Here is a 24,738-nt window from a genome sequence, read left to right as displayed (position 1 = left end):
CATGTTTTTCTCTCCCATTACTCTGAAAGGGCACTAGAGAGACATCTGACTAGAAATCTGAAAACATATTAAGCATTCAATTGTAGTTTAACATTTTTAAACTATAGCACAATTGTTTTTTTTTTTACTTTAAACTACGTTAGAAATGACGTCAAACTCCACCACAGGAGGACCTAAATTAAAATATCGATGCCAAAGGAAGAATTTCAAAATCGTGTGGAAATTAAAAGTTTGGAAGATGTTGGATTTTGATTAAATGAGCCCGAACCAAGTCTCACTGTTAACTTTATTCTGATTCTAACTGATGCTGTCATTGTATGTTGTTGCATTCACATATTCTCCTCTAAATTGTGCACTTTAGTCTATAACTATGATAAAACGATGCTAACAGAGTTAAAACCCCAAACTTTAATCTATTTTCTGTGTAAGTCAGCTCACACAGCAGCCCTCTGTCGCTGCCTCGAACAATAAGCTGTTTACACTGAATTTACAACCTTTGAAGAGACTTCCACTCTCCCATACACAGCAACATCTGCCTGTGTGCTAAAAGGTTAAAGTCCCTGGGGATGGCACTCCACCTCTCTATCTGGGTGTTTGCTGACCCAGAACCCAGACAAACATTCACGCTGTCACCAATCGATCGGTGCCAAAGCAGACAGAGGGGAGGATGGCGACCAGAGGGGCTACGAGGACCAGCTGGGACGTGATAACAGGACCTTGATGCTCGCCTCAAGTTGTGAGGTTTTAAATTGATTTTTGACTCTACATCAGTCTCCCCCTCTGAACAGACACATAATGGCAGGCTGCTGGTATAGTATAATAGTTGATGTCTATTTCTAGGTCAACAGACTCCTGCTGATGGGTTTGTAATGTGGTTTTTCTAATCTGGCCCACTTCCTCCTGGCTGTTTCTGCTTCTGGTCTCAGTGTGTGGTAATGTGCAGATATATGTATGTATCAGAGTGTGTTTTGGAAATGACCCGGGTGTTATTTGTGCATGTGTTTGCCACTAAAATGTCAATTTATTTGTTTGTTTATTGTTATTTCCAACCTGCTGTAGGGATTCCACCGAGGACTCCAGCTGCTCTCGCTTGGACAACTCCTCCTCCCATCTGTGACGCAGAGGAGAAAAAAGAGGTGGGTCAGTAACTGCTGGCCTGGTCCCCTGGGGGCCACAAGTCAGGGTAATGGCACTTTTGTTGGGATAATACTCCCATCTCTGATTACAACATGCCCTTGACAGCGAGGGTTCACACCCACTATTTCACATCTTTTGTCTCCTTCCTCCTTTGAACGGTCACCTTCAAAGCCCCGCTGCCTCAAAAACCACCGTGAAGATAATTTAAGTCCAACTCCCTAAAAACACTGCAAACATAGCTCATGAATAGTTGTGAACCTCAGAGTGGCTGTAGAGGGACATTTGAGCTTTAACACACCCAAAAGTGCAGGGCGTCTCTACCACAGCCCGAATTCCTTTGTGCAAGCTGCCTCATCCCTTACGGAGTCCCACTGTAGCCCACAAGATTTTACAATTCAAAGCTATTTATCAAAATGCTAATTGATGCCATTGACAGAGATAGATAGAGTGTATCTTGTGCAAAGCCATTGGTAGAAATTTCGATAATTATTGATGTCAAGTTACTCTGAATTATTCATCACATTATGGTCGCCGCTCTGGAGATAAGTGATACTAAAACAAGCAGTTCATTATGGGTTTGCTGCATGCTAGCATGTCTGTGTGGATGTATTTAGATGAAACAGTAGATTCATAGAAAGTTTGTCCTTTATTCAGCATTCTAACAAGCTTACAGCGATATGACAAACATTCAGCAATTTCTTGTTGCAATCCTGCCAAATCTACTGCCAGTCAATTAAGTTGTTACAGGTAAAAGCTACATACCATCCATCCATTGTCTTCCGCTTGTTCCTATTAAGGGTTGCGGGGGGGCTGGAGCCTATCCCAGCAGCTACAGGCAAGAGGCGGGGTTCACCCTGGACAGGTCGCCGGTCCATCACAGGGCAAACACATCGAGACAGACAACCATTCACACTCACAGTCACACCTACAGTCAATTTAGAGTATCAATCAACCTCGTCCCCTCTTGATGTCTTTGGACTGTGGGAGGAAGCTGGAGTACCAGAGAGAACCCACACAGGAACAGGGAGAACATGCAGACTCACACAGAAAGATCCCGTGATGGAGCCGGGACTCAAACCTGCAACCTTCTTGCTGTGAGGCGACAGTGCTGACCACCGTGCCGCCTGCTACATACCATAACATCTAAATTTACATTGTTAAAATTCAAAACAATAAATATTTAAGGCACTGAATCACACGGTTACCTTAATGGTTATCATGCTGTGAATAGCTGCTTACACATGCACAATGCGTATCAGACTAACATAATGTAAGCACGAGTTGCTAAAGCTAACCACTAGCACATTTTGCGTATATTTCGAGCATATTTCCGTCCAATTTGTATTACTGGTCTTTTAATTCATGTATTTGTGTTAAGAGTGTTTAAAAGTAACTAAATTGCTAGAATACAGAAATTTAGCCAGCCAAGCACGACATATAAGTGTGGTTTATCCAAGTGTGATGTTATAGGGCCTATAACATCACAGCTACATAGCCTATAATATAGGCCCTATAATATAGGCTATGTAGCTGTCCAAGATGGCGGACTCATTTGCACATATTTGTGAGGAAAAATCAGGCAGTGACATTTAGTGATGAGAGAACATGGATCGACTTTCAACCTATCAATTCCTTTAAGTTGATGTTAATTTCTAAACTGTTTTATATTTTTGCAAATAATGATACAAAAATGATTCATTCAAAATTATTTGTTCATTCTTACTTGCCTTATTGATATTCACGATCTTAGTTTTGGCTGGTAACAGGCTACACTTTGCTATTTAGTACTAAACACAAAAGGGAATATCTACATGTTACAGGTAATGAATACAATAAAACTTGGACATGTTGATGGAGCAAAATTAAATTAATAAAGTTTTAACTAAGGACCCTGTTCATAAAACACAACAAAACAAAACCAATTGGATCACAGTTCACTCCCTCCAGACACTCACATGTGTAGCTAAAGATAAGTTTCAGTCTGGACGTCTGCTGAGGACTAACCGACCAACTGACCAGTGAACGGACCAGAGGCTTGCTGCTAATGGGACTAAAAATAATCTGTCAGACACCGTGGTGGCTGCAGGCTATAATTGGAAGCACGGTTCTCTTTCCCTCTGCTGACAGGTCATATCAATCATCTGCACCATGGCAGAATCTGGAGCCTCCTTAATTGTCTTGCAGCATGTATCGCATTCAGCTCTCAACTGCATCACAATCCTATTCCCTAGGATTTGAGCTAGTGGCTTGCTGAGTCATGGATGCTAAACCCCCAGAGAGAGAGAGAGAGAGAGAGAGAGAGAGAGATTTAGAATGGACAAGGAGTTCATTGAGCAATATGTGTCGCACACATGTGACGATGAGCCACAGTGGACCACACAAGGGACGAAGGAGGAAGATAAAACGGGCAAGAGTGAGAGCGTCAAGATTTATGTGTACTGTTTATAGCGCACGTCTGACCGTATATGTTTACTGCAAGTGATGAGCACTACTGAATTCTGGGAGATTAGTTTACCTAAAAGCTTTACCATGGAGAGATAAAAACAACCCCAAAAGTCACTTTGGACTCACAACGTGTGTCACTGGAGATTCACGTTCTCAACAAAACTCAGCCTTGTTCCCATTGAGGTCTGGCTGAATGTACACTGTCTAATTAGTGAGAAGTATTCCTTGGCAAAGCTCACAGTGTGATGGAAGCCTTGTTCTAAAAATGCTGGCAGTGCTGCTTTACTGTGTCCACAACACTCGGTCTGTCTGCCACAGGACTCTGGGTCATTGCAGTTCACAACTGCATCGCATCCTCTGCAGACACAAACCTGCTTGTCACAGCATCATTGGTGTTGTCACTTCCTTAATGGCCGCCGTGGTTGAATGCCGAACAGTAGCATTAGGGAAGGTTCAATAATAAGTCTGAAGCTGTTTCTGTCCTTTATCTAAGTTAATGAATCACTGAGAGAGAATCAACAACTGCTTCCATCCATAAAAGTCAAATGGAAAACCTTGAAGCGTTAAAATGCGTAACCCAAACAAAGGTGACACTCCAGCATAGGGAAGGTATTCTAACCGGCATTTCTGTCATTGCTCTGGTTCTTGTTTTGCTGTGTTTGGCGAGACTCAGTCAAACGAACACATCCGGAGTCTCCTTACAAGGACAAAAACAACAGGACGGTTGGAGCCTGTGTCAACTGCTAGGCGTGTGTTTACCACCAGACATCCTCGATACTCTCCCTCAAATAAATCAAAAACTCTGGTACCAGTGTGTGTGTGTGTGTCTGGGTTTGTGTTAGCTCAGCATACCCAGCCAACAAAATTAATTAGTAAGAGCTAAATTAAGTGGGTTTTTATTTTGGGAAGCTATTTAAAAAAAAATAGAGTGAGATTAAATGATGGCAAACAACAAACCACATGACACACTTCAACATATTTTTACCATTCAATTAGAAGAACCCACACAGGCGCATGATTCAGTCCAGATGCCGGATCACACACTTGGAATTGGGCCTAAATGATTTCAGAGTGAAAATTCCAGAGACCAGGGATCTCACAGAACAAACATGGAACATAAACTGGGGGTGCTTGTGGCGTTTGTGCAAAATTTTGAAGAGAAAAGCTGAAAAAAATGAAAAAAATATGGATCAAGTCATTGCTGAGAAGATGGAGCTTGAGGTTTGTAAAGGAATATTGTTGGCCTCAATCCATCCATCCATCCATTTTCCTCCGCTTATCCTGACTAAGGGTTGCGGGGGGGCTGGAGTCTATCCCAGCAGCTTTCCGGCGAGAGGCGGGGTTCACCCTGGACAGGTCACCAGTCCAGGGCAGGGCCAACACATAGAGACGGGCAACCATTCACACTCACAGCCACGCCTACGGTCAATTTAGAGTATCAATCAGCCTCGTCCCCTCTTGATGTCCTTGGACTGTGGGAGGAAGCTGGAGTACCAGAGAGAACCCACGCAGGAACAGGGAGAACATGGAGACTCTTCACAGAAAGATCCCGTGCCCGAGCCAGAACTTGAACCCAGAACCTTCTTGCTGTGAGGCAACAGTGCGAACCACTGCACCGCTGTGCCGCCCTGGTCTCAATCCATAAAGTCATAAATATTCAACATGACTGGGGCGGATCTGACCCCAAATCAGTTTTATCCTGTCACCCGCATCAGACTGAATCTGTATTTTTCCTAAATTCAAGACATTTCCCTGAACATCAGGTAACGTCATGCATCAATTCGCTTCAACCTCCTCTTGTTGTTCTCCATTAAGGTCAGTAACAATGGATCAGATGAAAGACGACCTCCTGGTGTACGTTAGCACACTTTCCTTATAGTAACAGCATCATTTGAATGTAAAATCCTCTCACTAACAATTAACATGTGTTTTTTTTTTAATCATCCAACACAGTTGAGAACAGGGTTGTAAACTTATTAAAAGTCACTAAGCTCCCTCTCAAAGTTGCCTCTTCTCAGCAGCAAATCACATCAGTTCTGTAAACAAGTCCAACAAGTCCAGGTGCTGCCCCTTAATTACTGCTCATAGACAAGAAATGAATATTTATTTTTGATGTTTTCCTTTGTTATAAGTTGGAGCAGCATTGAATGACAGAGCCATTTCTTTTGGTTAAACACTGTTGAATGAAAAGGAGGAAAAAGAGGAATTCTTCTATTTCTGTAGCAAAAAGACTTGTGTGAATCCTTCAGTGTACAACCACTCTTACTGAAGCAGAACTGTTTCATGTCTAATTTCCCGATTAGAAAAACGGTGTGATTTAAAACTGAGAAACCCGATGCATGTCTCATTAAAACGGACACTTTCTCACACATCTTTATCTGGTGAACAATAGCATTCCAGCAGCTCTTGCCAACTAACACTCCCTGCCTTGTGCGGTATGTCTGGGAGTTACGCTTGCACGCGAGCAGCCTGAATGCTTTCCCATCTCTGCGCCCGGGGACACGTCCTAATCTGAAGCGCCTCTCTTCTTAGGCTTGATTCTTTTCTTCTTCTTCTTCTTGTTTTTTTTTTTTACACGCTCATGGTGATGGTTTTGCAGCTTTCATAATGATTTAATCATTCAGCTTTGATTGATCCAAAATGATGAGAGATAATATCTTGGCAGTCATGATGCCATAACTATTTATTACTCTAATCATCCAAAATTATTTTTACAAATCACAGTGTAATGTTGAGCAACAGGCAGTAAATACCAAAAAAAAAAAAAGAAGAAGAAGAAGAAGAAGAAGAAGAAGAAAAAAACAGAGTGAGGGGAACAATGAGGTGTGGCTCCATTTTATTCCTCAAAGACTCTCACTTGTTTTCACCAAACACAGTCAGACAACACCCAGTCTAAATGAAATGACACATGCCGGAAAGGGTTCCTGAGTAACCGCGCGTCAGTGATACTGACACCATGAGATTAGTCATGTCATTAGTCACATGATCACCATCACAATGAACTAGTCAGTATATTACACTCCTCTACTTCATTTAGTTGATTCAATTTCACCTTTAATGAGATTTTCAATTGTGGAAGTAACCCTTTGTACTTTTGTCTGATTGCCTAAGGTGAAGTGAGGGGGTGTGTGTGTGTGTGTGTGTGTGTGTGTGTGTGTGTGTGTGTGTGTGTGTGTGTGTTGAGGTTTGAGGTTTTGTAATCACAGAGTCAATGTATGTCTCCTCTGACTTAATGATTTAGCACTCTTCTTTTATGAATGCCTTCACAATAATAACATTTATAAAATCACGAGTTATTAATTGCATATCGGGTTTTTGTTGGCTAATAGGAAGCATATATTATTGTTGCAATAATCTAAAGAGTTGACAAGTGATCGCATTTTATGAAGCTCCAACTGTCTATCAAGTAATCTGGCAAAACCAAGGTTCATTGAGGTTGAACAAGTCTTCTCAGCACTGAACCATATTATACGATATCATAAGATTATCAAAAGTCAGAAATTAAGTCCTCCTTGCAGTATTTACTGCTCAGATTATTATCTGATCTATACAGAAGCCCCGAACCACCAGACTAGCGCCTATTTTAATAATGCTCTTATCCCAAGACCATGATTTAATATTTTGAGATAGGGAGGACAGTTTTCTGGGGATAATGAGACAAAGTAAAATCCAGTTTTCATCTGAAAATAACATTGATAAAATAACAAGATCACCCGGGGCCTCTGCAGATTTCTAAATATGTTAAAGCACCACTTCAACCAAAAAGAAAAACCAGATAATTTGCATTTTAAACGCACACAAATAGAGTCTTGAGCGAACAAAGATTTTTTCCCCAGCAAAAACATCAGTTTCCCAATTCTTCACCCCATCAGCCAGTAAAATCCACATAAAACACATAAATGTTAACCCCTCTGGTGTAAAGATATGCATCGATGATGACGAAGATGCAGTTAAGAATGAGTAAACTGACATATTTGAAGAGTTTTGTTATTGGTTTAGTTGCCGGCTTTGGGGCGCCATTAATTTCAAACTGAATACGTTGCTGGCTTTTTCTGGATTCTGGGAATGTCTCGGAGCTCAAAACACCTATTTCTGGCAAAATACACTTTCCGGGTGAAGTATCACTTCATTTACTTGTCAGCGAAGCCTTTATTTCTTTTTAGTTTTTACGTTGTTTCTAAGGCAGTCTAATCTGTTTCCAAAAACACAGCTGAGCGAGGAGGACATGAGTGTAATCACTGAATGAAGTGGTTTTAATAGCACCATTACGATAGCGTCTCATGAGGGCGGGCGACAGCAGGCGAAAGAGGAAGTGTTACATGATAAGAGAAGCTCGGATCAATACTTCTGACTACATGCCGCCCAAACACACCACTTGAAATGAAGCCACTGACAGCTTTGATAAATCACATCTGAGAGCCCCGTGAGCACACAGCAGCCTATAGCTGTCTATAATGTCTCCTCCAAGACAGCCGGTCCCGTCCTCAGTGTGTGAGGGAGCTCAGCATGGGTTCAATCGTAGCATACTGTTAGCATTCCTCACATTATTTGATAGGAGGTGCATGCTGGGAATTTTGTAGAGATGTGAGCGATGTCAGACTTTCCTGGGAGACGATAGTAGGCCATCGATTGAAAGTCATGATGCTGTGTAATCTATAGCCTCCCCAGACTCCTCAGTCAGGGAGACATGTGTGTTAATGATGCAACCAAATGGATCAGGCTGGTAGGTGGAACAGCTCAGGAGCCCCCTGTCGGGCTGCTATGGGGGGGGGGGGGGGGGTGTCTGCTGAGTAGACAACACCTCAAGGTCAAAGCTCACTTCATCCGTCGTCCCTTTCTCTCCTCCACCTCCCTCCACACACACAGTAACTCCCTCGTCCTCCACCTCTCCATCCTCTCGAGCCGTCTCGTGTCCATGGAAACCCCTGGCCAGCATCCAATGCGTATGTAGATAAATTCTTGCGCCCTCTCATTCAAGACAGAAAAGTCACTGACATATTATTCACCTACCCCCCCCCCTCACCTGCAAGCATACAGGGGCTTCAATAAATTAAAAAAAAAAAAATCTGTCCAGCCAACACAAGACCCGGACATCACGAGGCCTAGCAGGAATGTTGCTAGTGACCGCAGACATTTTCACAAGACACCGATATCATTGGCCCTCGGGGATTGACTGAGTTTCGGGGGCAAAAATAACCACATGAGTTCTCATTGTTGTGTTCACTAATGCAAGTTTGAGAGATTTCAGCTCGTGGCAATGTACTATATTGTGAATATTTACTGGAGTACACATGCAGTTATTAGAGCAATATTAACCACGATCCTTTGTTTCGTGTTGCTCTTAGCTGATCATCCCCACAGTCTCCACATTTCAACAGTCTCATTATTTAACTGTTTGCACTACAATTCCTAGAGCCGCCTTGTTGTACCAGGTGGTCTGACGAATCGTGGAATATACGAGAGAGGATGCAGGAACCTTGTTTCTCAAATGTCCTTCATACAGTGTTAAAAAAACCGACAGTCCATGAGGACCTACATGTGACTGGGTCAACCTCCTCATTAGAAAAGGCTTCACAAAGCTCTGGTCATTCCCTCCCGTTTGTTGAAGCTCAACACAGCAAATACAGTTTGAGATAACAGAGAATTCCTGCTTCTTTTCAGAGAAGAAACAGCTTTGATCTGGAAAATTGCCATCAGGGAGTTTCAAGAGAAGCACATTCCTTGATTTTACAACGTCCCTGAACCCTGCCGGCAAATATAAGGGGGATTTATATGAAGTGGTGTTTTTCTGACATTTTTGGATATTTACACCACATTTGTGCTCATTAGGTTTATCATTACACATGTGTATGTTGTGTGAACTTTGACCTTACATTGCCAACTTGCCAACTAAATCACAGGATGGTTCTTGTGCTTATAATAACAATGATCATATCGTCCATAAATTTACTTGAAGTTCTGGAGACTCCAGCCTTTCTTTTCTAATGACCCCGAACAGTAAAAAGCAGATATATTGCTCATAAAAGGTGAGTTTATACAAAGAGGGAACTTAAAAAAAAAAATTGTTCAGTATTATAATCATTATTTACAATTTATACCATGCATTTTGATCTTTTTGGTAGCTTTAACACATGGTTAGTTATTATGACACCACATTACACCAGCCATTGCTGGCATTCACCCGCTGCCTGTGAGTTTTCGGTTGGCTTTTAAGATTTTTACTGCTTGTTTTTAAAGCCTAGAATAATCCGGCTCATGATTACACTTGTGATTTGCTGACTCCCAGTGAGCCAGATCACTGCTGAGATCCTCTGCTAATGGTTCCAAGATCTCATCCTGCGACCAAAGAAGGTCCGGGCTGTGGAACTCCCTACCTGAGAGTCTCAGGCAGGCACGCTCAGTATTTTCCTTTAAATCTCTTCCTAAAGCTCACTTTTATCATACAGCTTTTTCTCAGCTGATGTAACTGTTAGGTTTAAATTCCCATCGCTATCACTTCAGAGTTATATATCAGTATTTATCATGGTCGACAGTCACAGCTAGATTCTGGGGTTCTGTTTGATAAGATTAACATCTACTGGCTTTTCTTGGATTGCATTTCGACGTGTCGTTGCAGGGCAAACCAATGTGTTATCACGATCATTAATTATGACCCCGTTCCACTGGGGCAGGTCAGGGTTGTTTTGTTCTATTTGCCTAACAGGATGACCTGACACACTAAGTAGAACGGGACTATAATTATTCCAATTATTATGAACTTTGGTTGCTACAAAAGCCAAGATGGCTGCTGTGAAAATGACTTATTGCTTATAGACATGAATTTAAGATAAAATGCGACAGAAAAGGATAAAGATGCACAAACGGTATGTGTCAATTTAACAATGTAAAAAATACCTGTATATAACTGAAATAGATTCCATTCCATTAATAACAATTGTATTTATGAGTATACAGCAGGACAATACACCTATACACTCACTTGTCAGTTTATTAGGTACACCTAAATCAAATTAACACACAACAATACAACATCCTTCCAACAGCTCCTCCCTTCATCAGAAATATGATGCTAGTTTTTAGTGCATTTGTTTGATGTGTTGACTTGTGTCGTGGTAAAACTGCAGGTTGGGATTTACGGCGCTGCTCAGCGAGTTACACTGAGAGGAGCCTCTAATAGTTTTTCATCCCATTTCTATGAATTAGTCCTGACAAGATATTATGACCTATAAATGAAAATAGAAAGTCCTGAAGCCGTCATAAATTACTTCTAGGCTTTTCACTGATGATTTCATGTCACTTTGCAAAGCAATAACATTTTGCTGCGCAGTGATGAGCCGGTTGGCGCTTGTGAAAGCTGGATGATGTCATGTGTTTAAGGACTGATGTGTAACCCGTGATCTTGATGAATGTTCTCCGTCTAGAACCTGACATGCTTTAAGTTGACTAAGTTGCTGCAACAACAGCGTTCTTCCACACACCCAGACAAGGATAAGCTTCTTGTCATGAAAGATGTTGTACATAATCTCCAGTGAGCTTCCATGGCTAAACTTTTCACGGGTCATTTAGGAGCTGCGGGGAGCAAGATCAGGCAGCTGCGAAACACAATTTAACTACAATAAAAAATATCAATTATGTTACTGACGTTTGGAACACAGCAAGACGATCAAAACATCCATTTGAATGGACGGTTTGGTGCACTATTAGTGGCCCCTCCCTTCAAGCTGAAGGATTGACAGATAATTTGGAGCCAGTGTTGTAACATGTCTAATCCTTTATCTTGAACTGGCATCGCCACACTGACTTTTCCTGACAATATGGGTGTGAGCGAGCTAAACTCCAGAAGCCTATCCTCACCCTCTGGCCTGAAGGACCCAGCTTTCAGGTTCACAGTAAACCGTGAAGAACACACGTAGGAGTAATTATATGTTTCCATTTAGCAAGCAGCATAAAAGCAACAAGAGCAGCAAGAACTTGCATAATTATTTGTTATGGCAATGATTCTTGGGGCTGTTTGATCTGTGTAGGAACATGCAAAGGTGTTGCCTCATTGAAAACAACCTCAACCAAATGATTTCTCTGTGTTTATAACAGCTGGCAGATGTCTGTGTAGGTTCTCATTCATCCAGGTCATCGTAGATCGAAGCGAAGTAAAATCTGGTCAACTGGACGTAAGTTTATCTTGAAGACGTTTCACCTCTCGTCCGAGAGGCTTCTTCAGTTCTAGTGAAGAGTGTGGAAACTCCAGCTTATAAACCTATGGTAGAAGCTGGAGTTTCCACACTCTTCACTAGAACTGAAGAAGCCTCTCGGACGAGAGGTGAAACGTCTTCAAGATAAACTTACGTCCAGTTGACCAGATTTTACTTCGCTTCGATCAACAGCTGGCAGCTGAACGTCTACACAGGAATAAACAGCAGAAAGAGTTTTCTGCCAACAAGCATTTCTAACTTGACGATATGAGTCAATATCAAGCTCCTGAAAAGTGAGATTCCACTGACTGTGTACTTGCGATGCACTGATTTACCTGTCAAACATGGTTATTGACCTTGTTGACTAGGGAAGCTCTGACTGAAGGTAGAAGGTTGTTGATGTGAAACAAGGTGAATTCCACTTGTAGTACTGTTCCATTAATTGTATGGCTGCATTTGTGCTCATTCATAAATAGTTTAATGGACAGTTGAAAACTTCTTTAAGTTCTGTTATTATTTCTCTTGAATGAGGATTTCTGTGTAGGGGAAATGAGAGGGAGAAGAAACATCAACTCTCGGCCAATTCGTTTGTATAATTCTGTAAACTATCTAGTCGTCTTGCTGCTTTCTCTCTCTCAACACTGCCCAGCTTTTGGTGGAAACTCGTAAAGACACATCCGTTCTGCAACACCTCAGTCTTTCACCCACTCCCCCACTCACTTACCCACATCACACCACTTCCTGTCTTTAGCTGCCTCCTCAGTCCCCCAGGTCTTTTATGAGTTTGGGGCTCATGTTGAGGTTTCTATTCCTGGTTCAATGGCACTTTTTACAGAATAGCATTGTTATCGCTGCCCTACGTCCAACCACTGGCCACTGCTGGCTAGAGAAGGAGATGGTGGGTTTGATAGTTAAACCTACTGTCTTCCAGGAATCGGATTACAGTCTCATACCACATGAGATCAGACAGGTTTAAGGTAATGTACAAGCTGCGCAGGCATGCCAACTCCAAGTGATCCCCATTGACAGTTAGCTAGCATAAGGCTTATGAGTTAGCATTGCTGGCAACATGTGGCAGGCCTCAACTGGAGCCAACTACCTGTGGGTATTCCTGATAAATCATCTAACCCTAACTCAGAGCATGTATTTTGCATATTCAAGTTCAAACAAAAAGAATTTTGATCTCAAAGATGTATTTCCCTCCTACATTACTTCCTTGGAACTCCACCATGCAAAATGAGCCAACCATGTAAATTTAGCTTGTAGCTACCGGTAACTGTGTCTGACTGCTAACAACAGCAAGAGAAATGTCCGATTGTAAACTCTCAGCCGTACTGTCTCGTACAATTAAGGTCATCTTCATCAAGCTGTCTGCTCAGTAAACCTCAATCGCTTTAATATGAGCCAAAAACAAAAGCGTTTATCTGCAGTTTTGCTGATATTAATCATCAGTTGTATTAGCTTCAAGCTAAATTTGAACAGCAGGCTTTTTCCGTGTTCTGGAGTCACAAGGAAGTAATGCAGGAGGGAAAAAAGCCTTTGAGAGCTCAAGACATCTGTTTGTGAGTAAAAGGGGAAAATACACATTTTGGGTGAAATGTCTTTTTTTTTTAATCCTATGGATTCTTCATAAAAGCTGATCAAGGTTTTGCCATACAGTTGATCATTCTGTGACAAAAAATGTACGATTCTCCATAGCTTTGGCCAAAAGCGTCTGCTAAATGACGATGCTGGTAAAGTGTGATGCAATACCCACTTAATGCAGCAAAAAAGGAGCAAGTGTAAAGGTCGTATATGCACACAGCATCACGGCACCCTCATCTGCGCAACCTGCAGACAAGATGGTGACAGAGCACTGTGACAGAAAATCTGCCTTCCCTGCAGTCTCCACTCCCACACTGCAAACCCACAAAGAACACCACTGTGCTGTTATGTTATGACGTTCCCGTAGATTTCATTCACTGCAGTCCACATTATCGAGTCATAAAAGCTCTGAGGCCCTGGCTATTGACATAGCATACAGTACGAAGGAACATTTACATGCAAAGAACTATACCAATAGAACTTGTAAAAACACAAACAAGAGTAAGCCAGCTTCCTTCATGACCTCATAATGAGGGTCTTTGAGTCAGACGCTTGACAAATGGCAGGGATTTGTGAGATTCCTTCAGAATAAGAGCACAAACTAGGCCTGCAAGCCCGGGCCATGTTTGGGTGGAGCTGCACTGGGTGTGGCAGCCATTACAGAAGAAAAGAAGATGAAGATGTTCACTTCTGGCATAAACCCAGGTTGGCCGGGGTGTGTACAGGCAAATTATACCAGACATAATAGTCTTATTAGACAACTATGCAAATAACCTTTTGCACCTTTGGGGACACACACCTGTCAAATGACCCCATGACTAAATCTAAAAAGTTAATAGCTCCAATTTAAAAAAAATCTAGTTTCTTTGCCACAGTTATATTTCAAGGAATTAAGAACAGAATGTTTCTCTGAGGACTGACCTGCCTGTGAAACTTCACATGTGGGACAGTTTGATAACATCCCACGTGTTACATTTTGCTTTCACATAAGCAAATACACCATTCACACACGGCACAAACACACACACACACACACACACACACACACACATAGAAGGAAATGACCCATTTCTGCCTTGCTTAAGGGCAGAGCTGGGACTGACCGATCAGCTGCAATTATTGAATCATACGCTCCTCTTCCTAATACAAAGCCGTCCTAATAGTTTACTTTAGAGAACTGATTGGATTTCATACTCTGTGGCTGTAGAAAAGGAACATAAACACCTCATTTTTTTGTATCAAGATTCTCTGGCTCCAGTTTTTCCAGATGTGAGAGTTTGCTGGTTTCCTTCTCCACTTGTAAACAGAACAGGTTCAGTTTTTTAGCCTTTGGTTGGACAAAACAAAATACACACATACACTTGTGCCAGGACTATTAGCCATATTTACACTTTCACAGATAGAGGGCTTTTTTGATATTTTTAATGTGGATTTAGTGTGACTGAGAGTTCCTGCCTGACCAGTGCCCGCTGGGGAATTAGGTTTGAGCTCTTTTAATTTTCTGCTGCTTAGATTGGGGAGAAAATCTAATCTCGGGTGGATGTTCAGAGGAAAAACGACCCTGCAGTTATTTGTGCCATCATAAAATATGAGCCATGAAGGCTGTAAATTGAAATACCCATAAATTTAAATGTAATATGGGTGATACAAATGTGGTAGGCAACATACCATAATATCAGTAATGTGTTGTTGATGCTGAGAAGTATGCGATTTGTACTTGTCAGTCAGTCATTTTGGATGTGATGGCAGATTCTGATCCTTTTGTTGGCACTTCTATAATGAAAACACTGCCAGAGGACACTAATGCACTTCATCTCTCACTACATTATGATTTGCTAAGAGCTCTGAGGGGAGACACATCTGGACCAACCGCTTTGAGGTCAAGCACGCTGCAGGAGCACAGATTTAAAGCTCCTGTCAAGACTCCTGCATGCATACATACTCCTGTTAGATTGAAGACGCCCAGATACCTCAAGTATAATTATTCACAGGCAGAGATGTATGTGCTTGGCTTTTAAGGTGCCTAGCAAAACAATATTACCACTGGAATAACAAGCTTTTGAAATACAGCGGTTATTAAGTGGAAATGCTGCGCCAGCACATCCAACCCCTCAGAAACGATGCAATTACATTTAAAACTGAACAGGTCTGAACAGAGAGTTAATAACTCTTAAGGTGTAAGTAACTGTTATGAATGGTAGTTATGTGCTTAGGAAGAGTGAGCTAAACTTAAAAAAAACAACAACATACATTTCCTGTTTTGTCTAAAGCCCAACACTACCCACATCCTGCAGCAGCACCTCTCTCTCTCTCTCCAACCAGGGCTCATGAGACAGGTGCATTCCTGCACTTTTAAATATGGCAAAGCCCCACTGCTCTCAGCCGTATCGATATCCATTAATAATCAACCACAGCTGCACAGCCGCAGCAGCAGCAGCAGCAGCAGCAGCAGCAGCAGCAGCAGCAGCAGCAGCAGCTCCACCTCCAGGCACAAACACCCAGAGCAAAGGCACAAAGGAGCAGAAGGGGAACCAAAGTCATTTACTTTTTGTTTTAGTTTTCTGCCATAGTTGTTGGTTGTTTTCATGATGGCTGCATGGAGAACTATGTTCCTTCAAGGATAAGATTTCCCAAGATTTTATCATCAACCACCATGAACCGACCTGTCTTTGCCTGTTTATGGCATCTTTCCACAAGAGTCTTTGTCATACTGAACTTTCCTACATATAAAAAAAAAAGGTTCATTTATTCCCCTAACCAGCCGCGTATAACAAATGTAATACAAAAGGACCAAAACACTGATGTCATCTGTTGTTTAAAAACACTTGGTGTTCTAATGAACTGTCATAGTACTCGCACTCTTTTGGCTTGAAATAAATTAGAGTTCAGGCTAATGAGGGAACGTGTCATCTGCTGCAATGGTCTGGTTGTGCGCTATTCATGGACATAGACAACAATCTAGGTCTGTGGCACAGACAGATCAGCTCGTTCTGGAAGCTTAACCTTTCACATTCCCAGGACTCCATCCAAGTTTGTAGTCATGAGAGCGTCTACTTCATCTGTGTAACTATGATCTACAGTACGAGACTGAGATTTGCCTCGAAAAATGTACCAACACATGACATGAAGAGCAGCTCCCACACAGACAGGAAGAGAAGAAACAATATAGAGTCTGGAATTTGAAACTCAATGGTTTGAACTCTCTCACTGTATCTGAACGGCAGGCGGTCTCTCTGTCCGAGAGGCCCCCAGTTCAGTGTGGCAGCTGCGTGCCAGGATGTGGTGCAGGGCTAGCTGGAGGTCGTGACCTCGGTGCTAGGTGACGGCTTAAAGAAAATCCCTCTCCTGATTAGCCGGCCTGGATTATACGCAGAACAGGTCAGCACCACAAAGACAGAGGCAGCAGAGCTCATCAGCATTGCTCTTCATAGAGAAATACGATATATGAAACACAATGCTTTGGAATCACATTTTATCTCATCATAGTTCTTTAGTGAGTCAAGCCTGGATCTTCCTTTTTAAAGAGATGCTTAACCGTGCCGTGCACCTCTTGTAAGCAAGATCAAAGCCTCCGTCTTTGCTGAATTCCCGTTCCATTGATCCACGCGCAGCTAAATTCGGCTCTACTTGAATTATTCATGCAGGAAGAACATACCCAGGATGCACAGGACGGGTTCTGGTTTACTATATGTCCCAGCAGTCACATTCTAATACAGCAGGGCAGTTGCTTGGCTTCAGTTCAGAGACGGGATAAACAACCAATTAGGAGAAACCTGAGCAGCAACTGTGGCACAGCTGAGGTGTCCTTCAACACTGCATAAAAACATTCTGCATCAACTATTCCTTCAATATCTTAATTACAAATGCAGAAACTCAAGTGTTCTGTTCCGTGAGCAATGAATGACCCTTATTGATACACCTCTGTGAAAATGCATCCGTCTATTACGGTGCATACGGCTTCTTTTGTTCCCTGGCTGTGTATTTAGAGTTACTCTGATTCCAATACCAGCATCAGAACTCACTCTGATACTGGCTAAAAAAAATGCAGTATCAGTATCGATGAGTGAGTATGCAAGTCTATAGACTGATTCGATATCACATCATTTATTAGGACTGAAACGGGATCCAGCTACTTCCCAGTTGCATTACATACAGGAAATCGATTCTTTTCACTTCACTTGCCTATGGTGCCGCACTTCAATTGAACTGGGAAGCTGGAAATTTCAACTGGGACGCTCCTCTGGGCAGGAGTAACTCAGATACCTGGTGAAGAGCGAGGATTGAACAATTCAAAACATCTGCTCAGCGCATCAACAGTGTCAACGCTTGTAAAAAAGGAACGCAGCACGACCCTACACAGGAAGTTGTGCTATGCTTCCACTAGCAACTGTTGTTTCAGAATATGTTGCATGAGTCTGGCAACACTGGAAAAATGTTAGCAATGTTTTCTATGCGAAAATCCCACAGCAAGATTTATAGCGTATATATTTTTAGCACACCAGTATCAGATAAGTAATCTGTATCTATCAATCCATGAGTTAGGGTTAAAATAATGGTATCAGAACATCTCGAGTTGTGCTGTATTTTTGCATCAAAGGATGAATCTATAATATCAGCCACATCTGTTTTTTTTCCCCATACAGCCGGACGCTCCCTCTATCCTCAGTGGACATCCTGCTGACTGCCAGATATGTTTGCTGTGTGCTGATGCCTATTACCGGCAGAAACTCACTGACCCTAAAGTGATACATTTCACAGTGATGCAAGGCAGTGGGATGAAAACTGTGTGTGTGAAGCACTGGCATTGACCTCACACATCTTCCTCTGCGTGGACTTAAAACCCCTCAGTCTGGACAGTAAGTGGCTGTTGAGTCGGCTGTATGATTTATGAATCCTTCGACACGTGTATATGCGTGTCCTTGTCTTTGTCCTCTGCCTGTTCATGTATGAAGCATATGATAACGAACCACTGGCTTTGTTTTCAAAACTCCAAAATCAGATAAATTCGCTGAGCGTGCGGATTAAAAGCTTTTCTCAGAGCTTTCTCTAATTCTCCAGCAATCGTGAAAGAACAAGTCTTGTTCTTATTAAGGGGGTGTTGTGTAACGGAGGGGAGCTAACGGGAATATTATTAAGGTCGTTTTTGGAGCAGCAAACTTTTCTGTTCTGCAAACAGCTTTTAACTAAATGGAAACAAACAAAGCTCTGGAAATGATTCTATCACATATTTCAATAGCATTTCAGCCATTTATGGAAAAAACAAGAAAGGGTGCTCTGCAACACAGAAACCCAATTAAAATGTAATTAATTGTAAGAAAAAACTGACGACGGCAGTCAAGAGAGGCCAGCGCACAAAGAGGAAATCTCTTCTAAATTGACACTGCTACAACAAATGAAGCTACAGACAAACTGAGTCCAAGAAAAATGAGAAATAACAGCTAAACTTAATCATGTTTTTTACTTCTCTGACTAGTTTCTATTTTATTATGTAAACATTCAAATTTTCAAGTATTCAATTAAGTTAATTACTCAGTTAATGAATTAAACCTTGTCACTGTGCCATACACATACATCTGACTTTAATCTCTGGTTTGGCTTCTCTTACTGTATATTGCCTTTTCCGGACTCTACCTGCTCATTCAATTCTCTGTATATGTACTTTGTAACAAGAGTGTTTTATTGGTATTTGCCTTTTCATCCTCTTCCTGTGTGTCACTGTTTGTTTAAAGTGAAGATTTGTTGTACTGAAGAAACTTTGTAACCGTACCTAATTTCTCAGGTAAAAATGAGAAGCTTCATCTGAGAGGCTCATTTGTGCATCTAGTCTTTGTTCTTGTTCATGTGTTGGTCCAGGATTCTGGCCCTTCACAACATGACTTCATTGTTGTTTATCAAAAAAAACAACAACATCACTATAGGACAAATTACGGTGTTTTGTCTCAGAAAGCAGATACACAGCAGAAACAACAGGAGATAAGCAACCTCATACTTTATGAAAGTGAATGAATGAGCGATGGAGCAGCTGGCCATCCATCTCCTCAAATGTGTCAGCAATGGGAAAGTTTTAATAAATCACAGGGGTGGGGCTGAGGCACAGAGGTGTGTGTGTGTGTGTGTGTGTGTGTGTGTGTGTGTGTGTGTGTGTGTGTGTGTGTGTGTGTGTGTGTGTGTGTGCGTGCGTGCGTGCGTACAGGGGGGCTTTGTAAGGACTGAAGAAGATGCCTTACAAAGCAGTCTGCATGACACACAGAGGAGCCGAGGGGTGGGGGGGGCACGAGGGGGGGGGGGGGGGACACAGGAATGGCGGAACACAAAGAGCTCGGATGGGGCTTGGCACTGAAACGTGGCTGTGGTGAGGAGGATTTGGACCGGGAGACGGAGGGAAAACAACTGGTGACCTAAGATGTGACGCGGTTATTGAGCTCAATGCAGAGAGGAAAGATGGAGATTGATGATAACAGGCTCATAAGAGGCAAACAGTGTGCCTTTTTTCTTGGCTCTCTCTGTGTGACACAACACTTCAGAGGACATGTCCAACACTTGTTACTGGTTTCATGAAAGACAAGTGTCAACACATATCCCACCTACAACATCTACAAATGCTGGCTGGATGGAGTGACACAGAACTGAGCCGTAAAACCTCAGGTTCTCTCCTCCAGTCGTCAATGGGTGTTTGATTAAAGGCCTGGAACATGTCTGAAATACTCAGTGGTTAACAAAACATCAAGATATTTTCTTATTTTGCTCTCTGGCATAACCACACTCGTGAATTATGAATATTTTAGGTGTATTGAAATGGTTGTTGCTGCGGCAATGTTGAAGTCCTGTATCTGTGGTGTACTTTGTTAAAAGCCTGTTAGCCTTTTATGGTATGATTCATTCTATTATTAAAAAGTCATAGCAGTGGCGCTCATTTGAGATTATTTTGATGAACGAAGTGTGCGAGGCCAATAAACTTTTGTTTATTTTCTGCAGTAATACAAAAGCCATTGAGAAAGTCCCTTTGGCTTTGGCTGAGGTAACCATGGCGATGCAAACGTCCAGGTCCAGCCTATGAAAATATCTCATCTTTGCAGTACTCTATTGTAACACGCATCCTTTATAAATCCAACAAAATCTCACAAGCCAATTAGAGTTCTTGAAGTCATAAGAGTGAATAGACAAAGTGATTGTCTCTATTTTGCTCAATCAAACCCTGCTGGCTGTTTATAAAGTTAAGAGGTTTCATTTTTGCCAAAGGAGACTCAAATTTTGGTCTATAGCTGCAGTGGTTTTTCAGTCTGGCTGCAGTCCAAGCCACTGCTGTTCATCTTCTCAAGCTGAAATGCACAAAAAAGGACATGCTGGTGTTACCAGGAATGACTGGACAGGATATCCAGGCTCCCAAAAGAGTAGGAGAGAGCACACACACATTCTGTGTCACTGAGTCAGTGTGCTTACAAGGAAGTCGGCGTTCGTCATAGCTGACCCACTCGGGCTGACAGAGGCCTGTTAAAATGCCTCTCTGCTTGAATCATGTCGGCAAACAGAGGCAGGCGATTGCTTGGCGTGGTTCCCTCCGGTAGCTAGCCAACCCAGCCGGCTGTGACCCGTGTCAGCCCAGGAGACTCTGCAGGAGTCCTCAAGGAATTACAGCTAACAATTGGTGACACTGAGCCATGTGAAGGAATTTCCTCAGAGGAGCCTGAGAAACAGGATCATTTTGGTTCACGGTACAAGTAATGGTGAGAAGCCTGTCATGGGAAACAGTAACTCAAGAGCGGCTCTAATACCGCGGAGTCTGTCAACTTTCTACTGTCATGCCCACACGGTGGGGAGAAGTCCCACTTGAGTCACACTCAACATGTGAACAATGTAACACTTGATCCCAACATGCCCATCAGTTCTTTGATTTAGGGCTTCATCAAAGAGCTCCTTGGCCTTATCAGCAGCAACATCAAAATTCAGTGACTCAACCCCTTAAACTTCTGTCAGCTGAGTGACCGTAGAGCACAGCTGAGTAATGCTCCATTCCTGTAATATTGCTGTGGGCTTGTGGGTAGCCTAGGAAATAAAGTAATAATTGAAGTCTTTTTGGGGTCCTTTATGTTATCAAAAAAAAAGACAATCTCTACCTCTGCACAGCTGTGACTTCAGCAGATCAACTGATGAAAGAGTGAAAACTCCTACTCACAACATTTTGATACGAAGTTTAGAAGAGAAGCCCATTATTATCGGCTAATTACTTATGTAACAGAAAAACTGAAGATAAAAAACACAAGTAACAATCCAGTTACAGGTCATTTATTTACAGTTTGGGCCTGAAGAGTAACTAGCAACTAACACAAGTAACTGGTACGTTACAGGCCAGTTACTTCTGTATTAAAGCTGAAAGAAAAACCAGCCAAAATTCAGGTTTAAAGTCTAAAACTGAAGTAACCAGTAACTTACCAGATATGTTTTCGAGCTAAAGGGTAGCATGGATGTGACGCTACAGATCAACTGGAGGGCGGTCTGGAGTCTCACAGTCATTTCCATTTTTCACTTCGCCGCTGTCCAACTCACATTTGAGCCTCGTTAAATCAAAACAACAGCCCACACAGAATCTCCTTCAAAAAGTTCAGACGTGCTTCTGAACGTTTTCGCCATGTTTTGTAACAGTGGCCTTGGTCATAACTCTCCCCTCAGTTCCAGTGGTACTGCTCTATGATAGGCTCTCAGGACATGTTCTCCAATAAAGACATCATGAAAGCCAACTGTGCTCCTCCATGCATCTAAAGATGAGCTTAAATGAGCAATTAAGTCCCGAAGGAGATATATTGGTAGCAAATAGTTGTCAATTTAGTTTAACAAAGTAATTCTATCTGCAAGCTTATCCAGTGCGTAGGATTTTTCTATATTTTGTTCAACTGCATCATGTTACCTTAAATGTCCCGGTTAACGCTGACCCTGTTGAGATGAGAAGGCAGGGCCCCTGACTAGAGAGGGCCAAGGAATGCAGGGCCCAGAGCAACAGTCGATAGGCCCTAAAAGTTACTGCTGCACCTCTGCCAGAAATATTTCTATTGATTCTCTGTCATCCAGGCAGCAGAGCTGGAAGGCAGCTGGATTTGTGAGTTTGTGAGTTGTTGTCATACAGCAACAGGCGCTGGTTACCATCAGTCACATTGATGGCTTTACTCACCTTCTCTTGTACTCGTCTCTCTCCCGCTTGACTTTGGCCAGCACGTTGTAAAGAGCCCTCAGTTCCGGGGTGATGGTGTCTATTTGGACCCCAACTCCGTCCGGATGTGTCCACGTCACCCCGGGCCCGTGTACGGTCTCAATGCGCTCTCCTTGCCTCCGGATATGGGTGAAACTCCAAATGGTGCCCGGTAGTCTCGACTCGGGACCGTCCGTCTGCACAGCAACTTCCCGGGTGTACAGACCGCGGTACTGCTGTTTCTGCAGTGCTTGCTGCAGCTGGCTCTCCAGCAGCTTGTTCCGTCTTTCGAGTTCATGGACTTTGGCTAGGAAGCAACGGAACCGCAGGTTGAGTGTCTTCAGCACATGGATGTTGGAGCCCAGGTCATTTCGCAGGGCGCTGGTCCCTGCGGGGACGTTGCAGCCCGACGCGGGCGGAGTATCGGAGAAAAACAACGAGTTCATGATGATTAACAACAACACCCGGTAATCCAACTGTGATTCTGTCTAGATTGGATGCAAAACAACACCTCTTTCTATCTGTGCATAATCCTCAGCGATCCCACGGGGCGAGTTCCTATGCAGATGCTGAGAGTGGCTGAAAGGCTGGAGATGGGGTGACCATCACTGTTCCTGTTTGTTTACCCCGAGATACTAACATAGAGCCCTGCAGCATGGGTGTTCACCGGCGAACAGTAGACACAAAAAGTCCTTTAAGAGGCACCGAGGGCATCATCTCCTGAAGGATATTTGACGCAGAGCACCAGCGTGACTTCCCGTAGCCCGCATCTCCTCTCTCTGCTTTGTCAGGAGTTCATACAGCCGGCAGAGGAAAACGGTCCTCCTTCTCCCCCTGTCATTCCCCGCTACTGTGGCTCTATCCAGTCAGCGTGTGGTGCGGTGGGACGGCGGCGTGCAGGACCGCAGGGCCCGGCCTCTCTTCTCATCTGCGTGGTGTGCACGGATCATGTTGCGAAGTGCTAAACTAGGCAGGATCATCTCCATCCGCCCCTCCCACATCCGTCCCTCCTTCTCCCTCTCCCCCTCCCTCCCTTCCTCCCTCCATCAGACAAGAGGGTTCACATCCTGGCTGAAAACAGAGTCTAATTAATAGAGGCGAATGAACCTCAGGGCATTAATGTGACGTCTGTCTTTTTTTTTTTAGAGCTTGGAACTCGAAATTATCCATCATTTATTTGATGTGCTTGTATTGTAAAGGCTGAATGTGCACAGTGCTGTTTTAGTTACTTTCATTTAAGGATGGGAATGATCATTAGGTGATGGTGCATCCATCCATCCATCCATCCGTCTGCCCCAGGGCCTTCAGGAGCAATTGGGGTTCAGTATCTTGCTCAAGGAGTCTTGGATATGGTCACTGGGGGAAGTGAGGATCAAACCAGCATCCCTTCAGTTCCACTCTGCCTTTCCTTCCGTTCCCAGCCCCTCTTCTCCATGCATAGAGTAAGTCAAACTGATAGTGAGAGGAATAGAAAGCAACACAGAATTTAAGCAAATACACACCAACACAGAATTTAAACAAATACACACACACACACACACACACACATATCTTGTGGAACATCATTTCTATAGAAATAACAGCGAACACTTAACTGCAACTACATTGTGTCTAACTATCCATCATAGTTGCAGTGTGTGTAAACACGTCCCTAGGATCACTATATCCAAGGTCTTTTTGTCCTTGAGTATGAAGGTAAACTTTCCCAGAGATTTGTTGTCTTGAATAAACTGCAGATGAACTGCAGCTTTTTCAATGAAGCATTTGTTCCGCAGGCACAGTCAGTTCTGTAGTAGGTTTAGTTCACAATTCAAGAGAAGTGATCTTTAGGCCCTGAACACTCATGGTACAAGAGCGCTCTTGAAATGTAAGGAATTTTTATTCCTGTGACAAATGAATTGCCATTTTGAAGGCCGTGCTCGGAAACTCATGAAACTTTGCATGTGCATATGAAATAAATCGCTTTAACGCCGACCCCTAGAAATAATAATGGGACAGATATTTTGGTTCACCTTCTTGCATGTTATTTGGTATGCACTTGCAAAATGGAAAGACCTTCAAAAGGTGCACTGGGACTTTCACATCAAACAAACAGGAAGCCACACATTTTAATTTGAGTTTTTGCAGCTATTGGGTGATTTCCAGGGGTCACACTTGAACAAACCCCTTCTAGAGGCTTATTCCTGACTGCTGAAGTTTGGC

General features: G+C 42.8%; 1 protein-coding gene and 1 long non-coding RNA gene across 3 annotated transcripts in view; one reads left to right on the top strand and one right to left on the bottom strand.

Moving 5' to 3' along the window:
• The window catches only part of iffo2b (intermediate filament family orphan 2b), a 32,188-nt gene extending 8,698 nt beyond the window's left edge, over nucleotides 1–23,490 (bottom strand). Inside the window, 2 exon segments of the mRNA XM_086199712.1 lie at nucleotides 1,051–1,111; nucleotides 22,519–23,490. Of these exon segments, the coding sequence (XP_086055838.1) occupies nucleotides 1,051–1,111; nucleotides 22,519–22,982 (525 nt within the window). The 5' untranslated portion in view covers nucleotides 22,983–23,490.
• LOC147268272 (uncharacterized) lies at nucleotides 649–2,523 on the top strand. 2 transcript variants are annotated; one of them, XR_015112113.1, is made up of 4 exons: nucleotides 649–736; nucleotides 841–949; nucleotides 1,060–1,136; nucleotides 1,935–2,523. It is a non-coding gene; the product is annotated as an uncharacterized LOC147268272 (long non-coding RNA). The 2 variants fall into 2 exon arrangements; XR_015112114.1 differs by having other exon boundaries at nucleotides 657–741.
• Nucleotides 23,491–24,738: the final 1,248 nt, after the last annotated feature.

The sequence above is a fragment of the Aulostomus chinensis genome, chromosome 3, assembly GCF_037954235.1.
Source record: "Aulostomus chinensis isolate RoL2024-O1b breed Wild chromosome 3, RoL_Achi_v1.0, whole genome shotgun sequence".
NCBI classification, from domain to species: domain Eukaryota; kingdom Metazoa; phylum Chordata; class Actinopteri; order Syngnathiformes; family Aulostomidae; genus Aulostomus; species Aulostomus chinensis.
The sequence above is the reverse complement of the archived record's forward strand: the minus strand, read 5'-3'. Positions and strand labels throughout refer to the sequence as shown.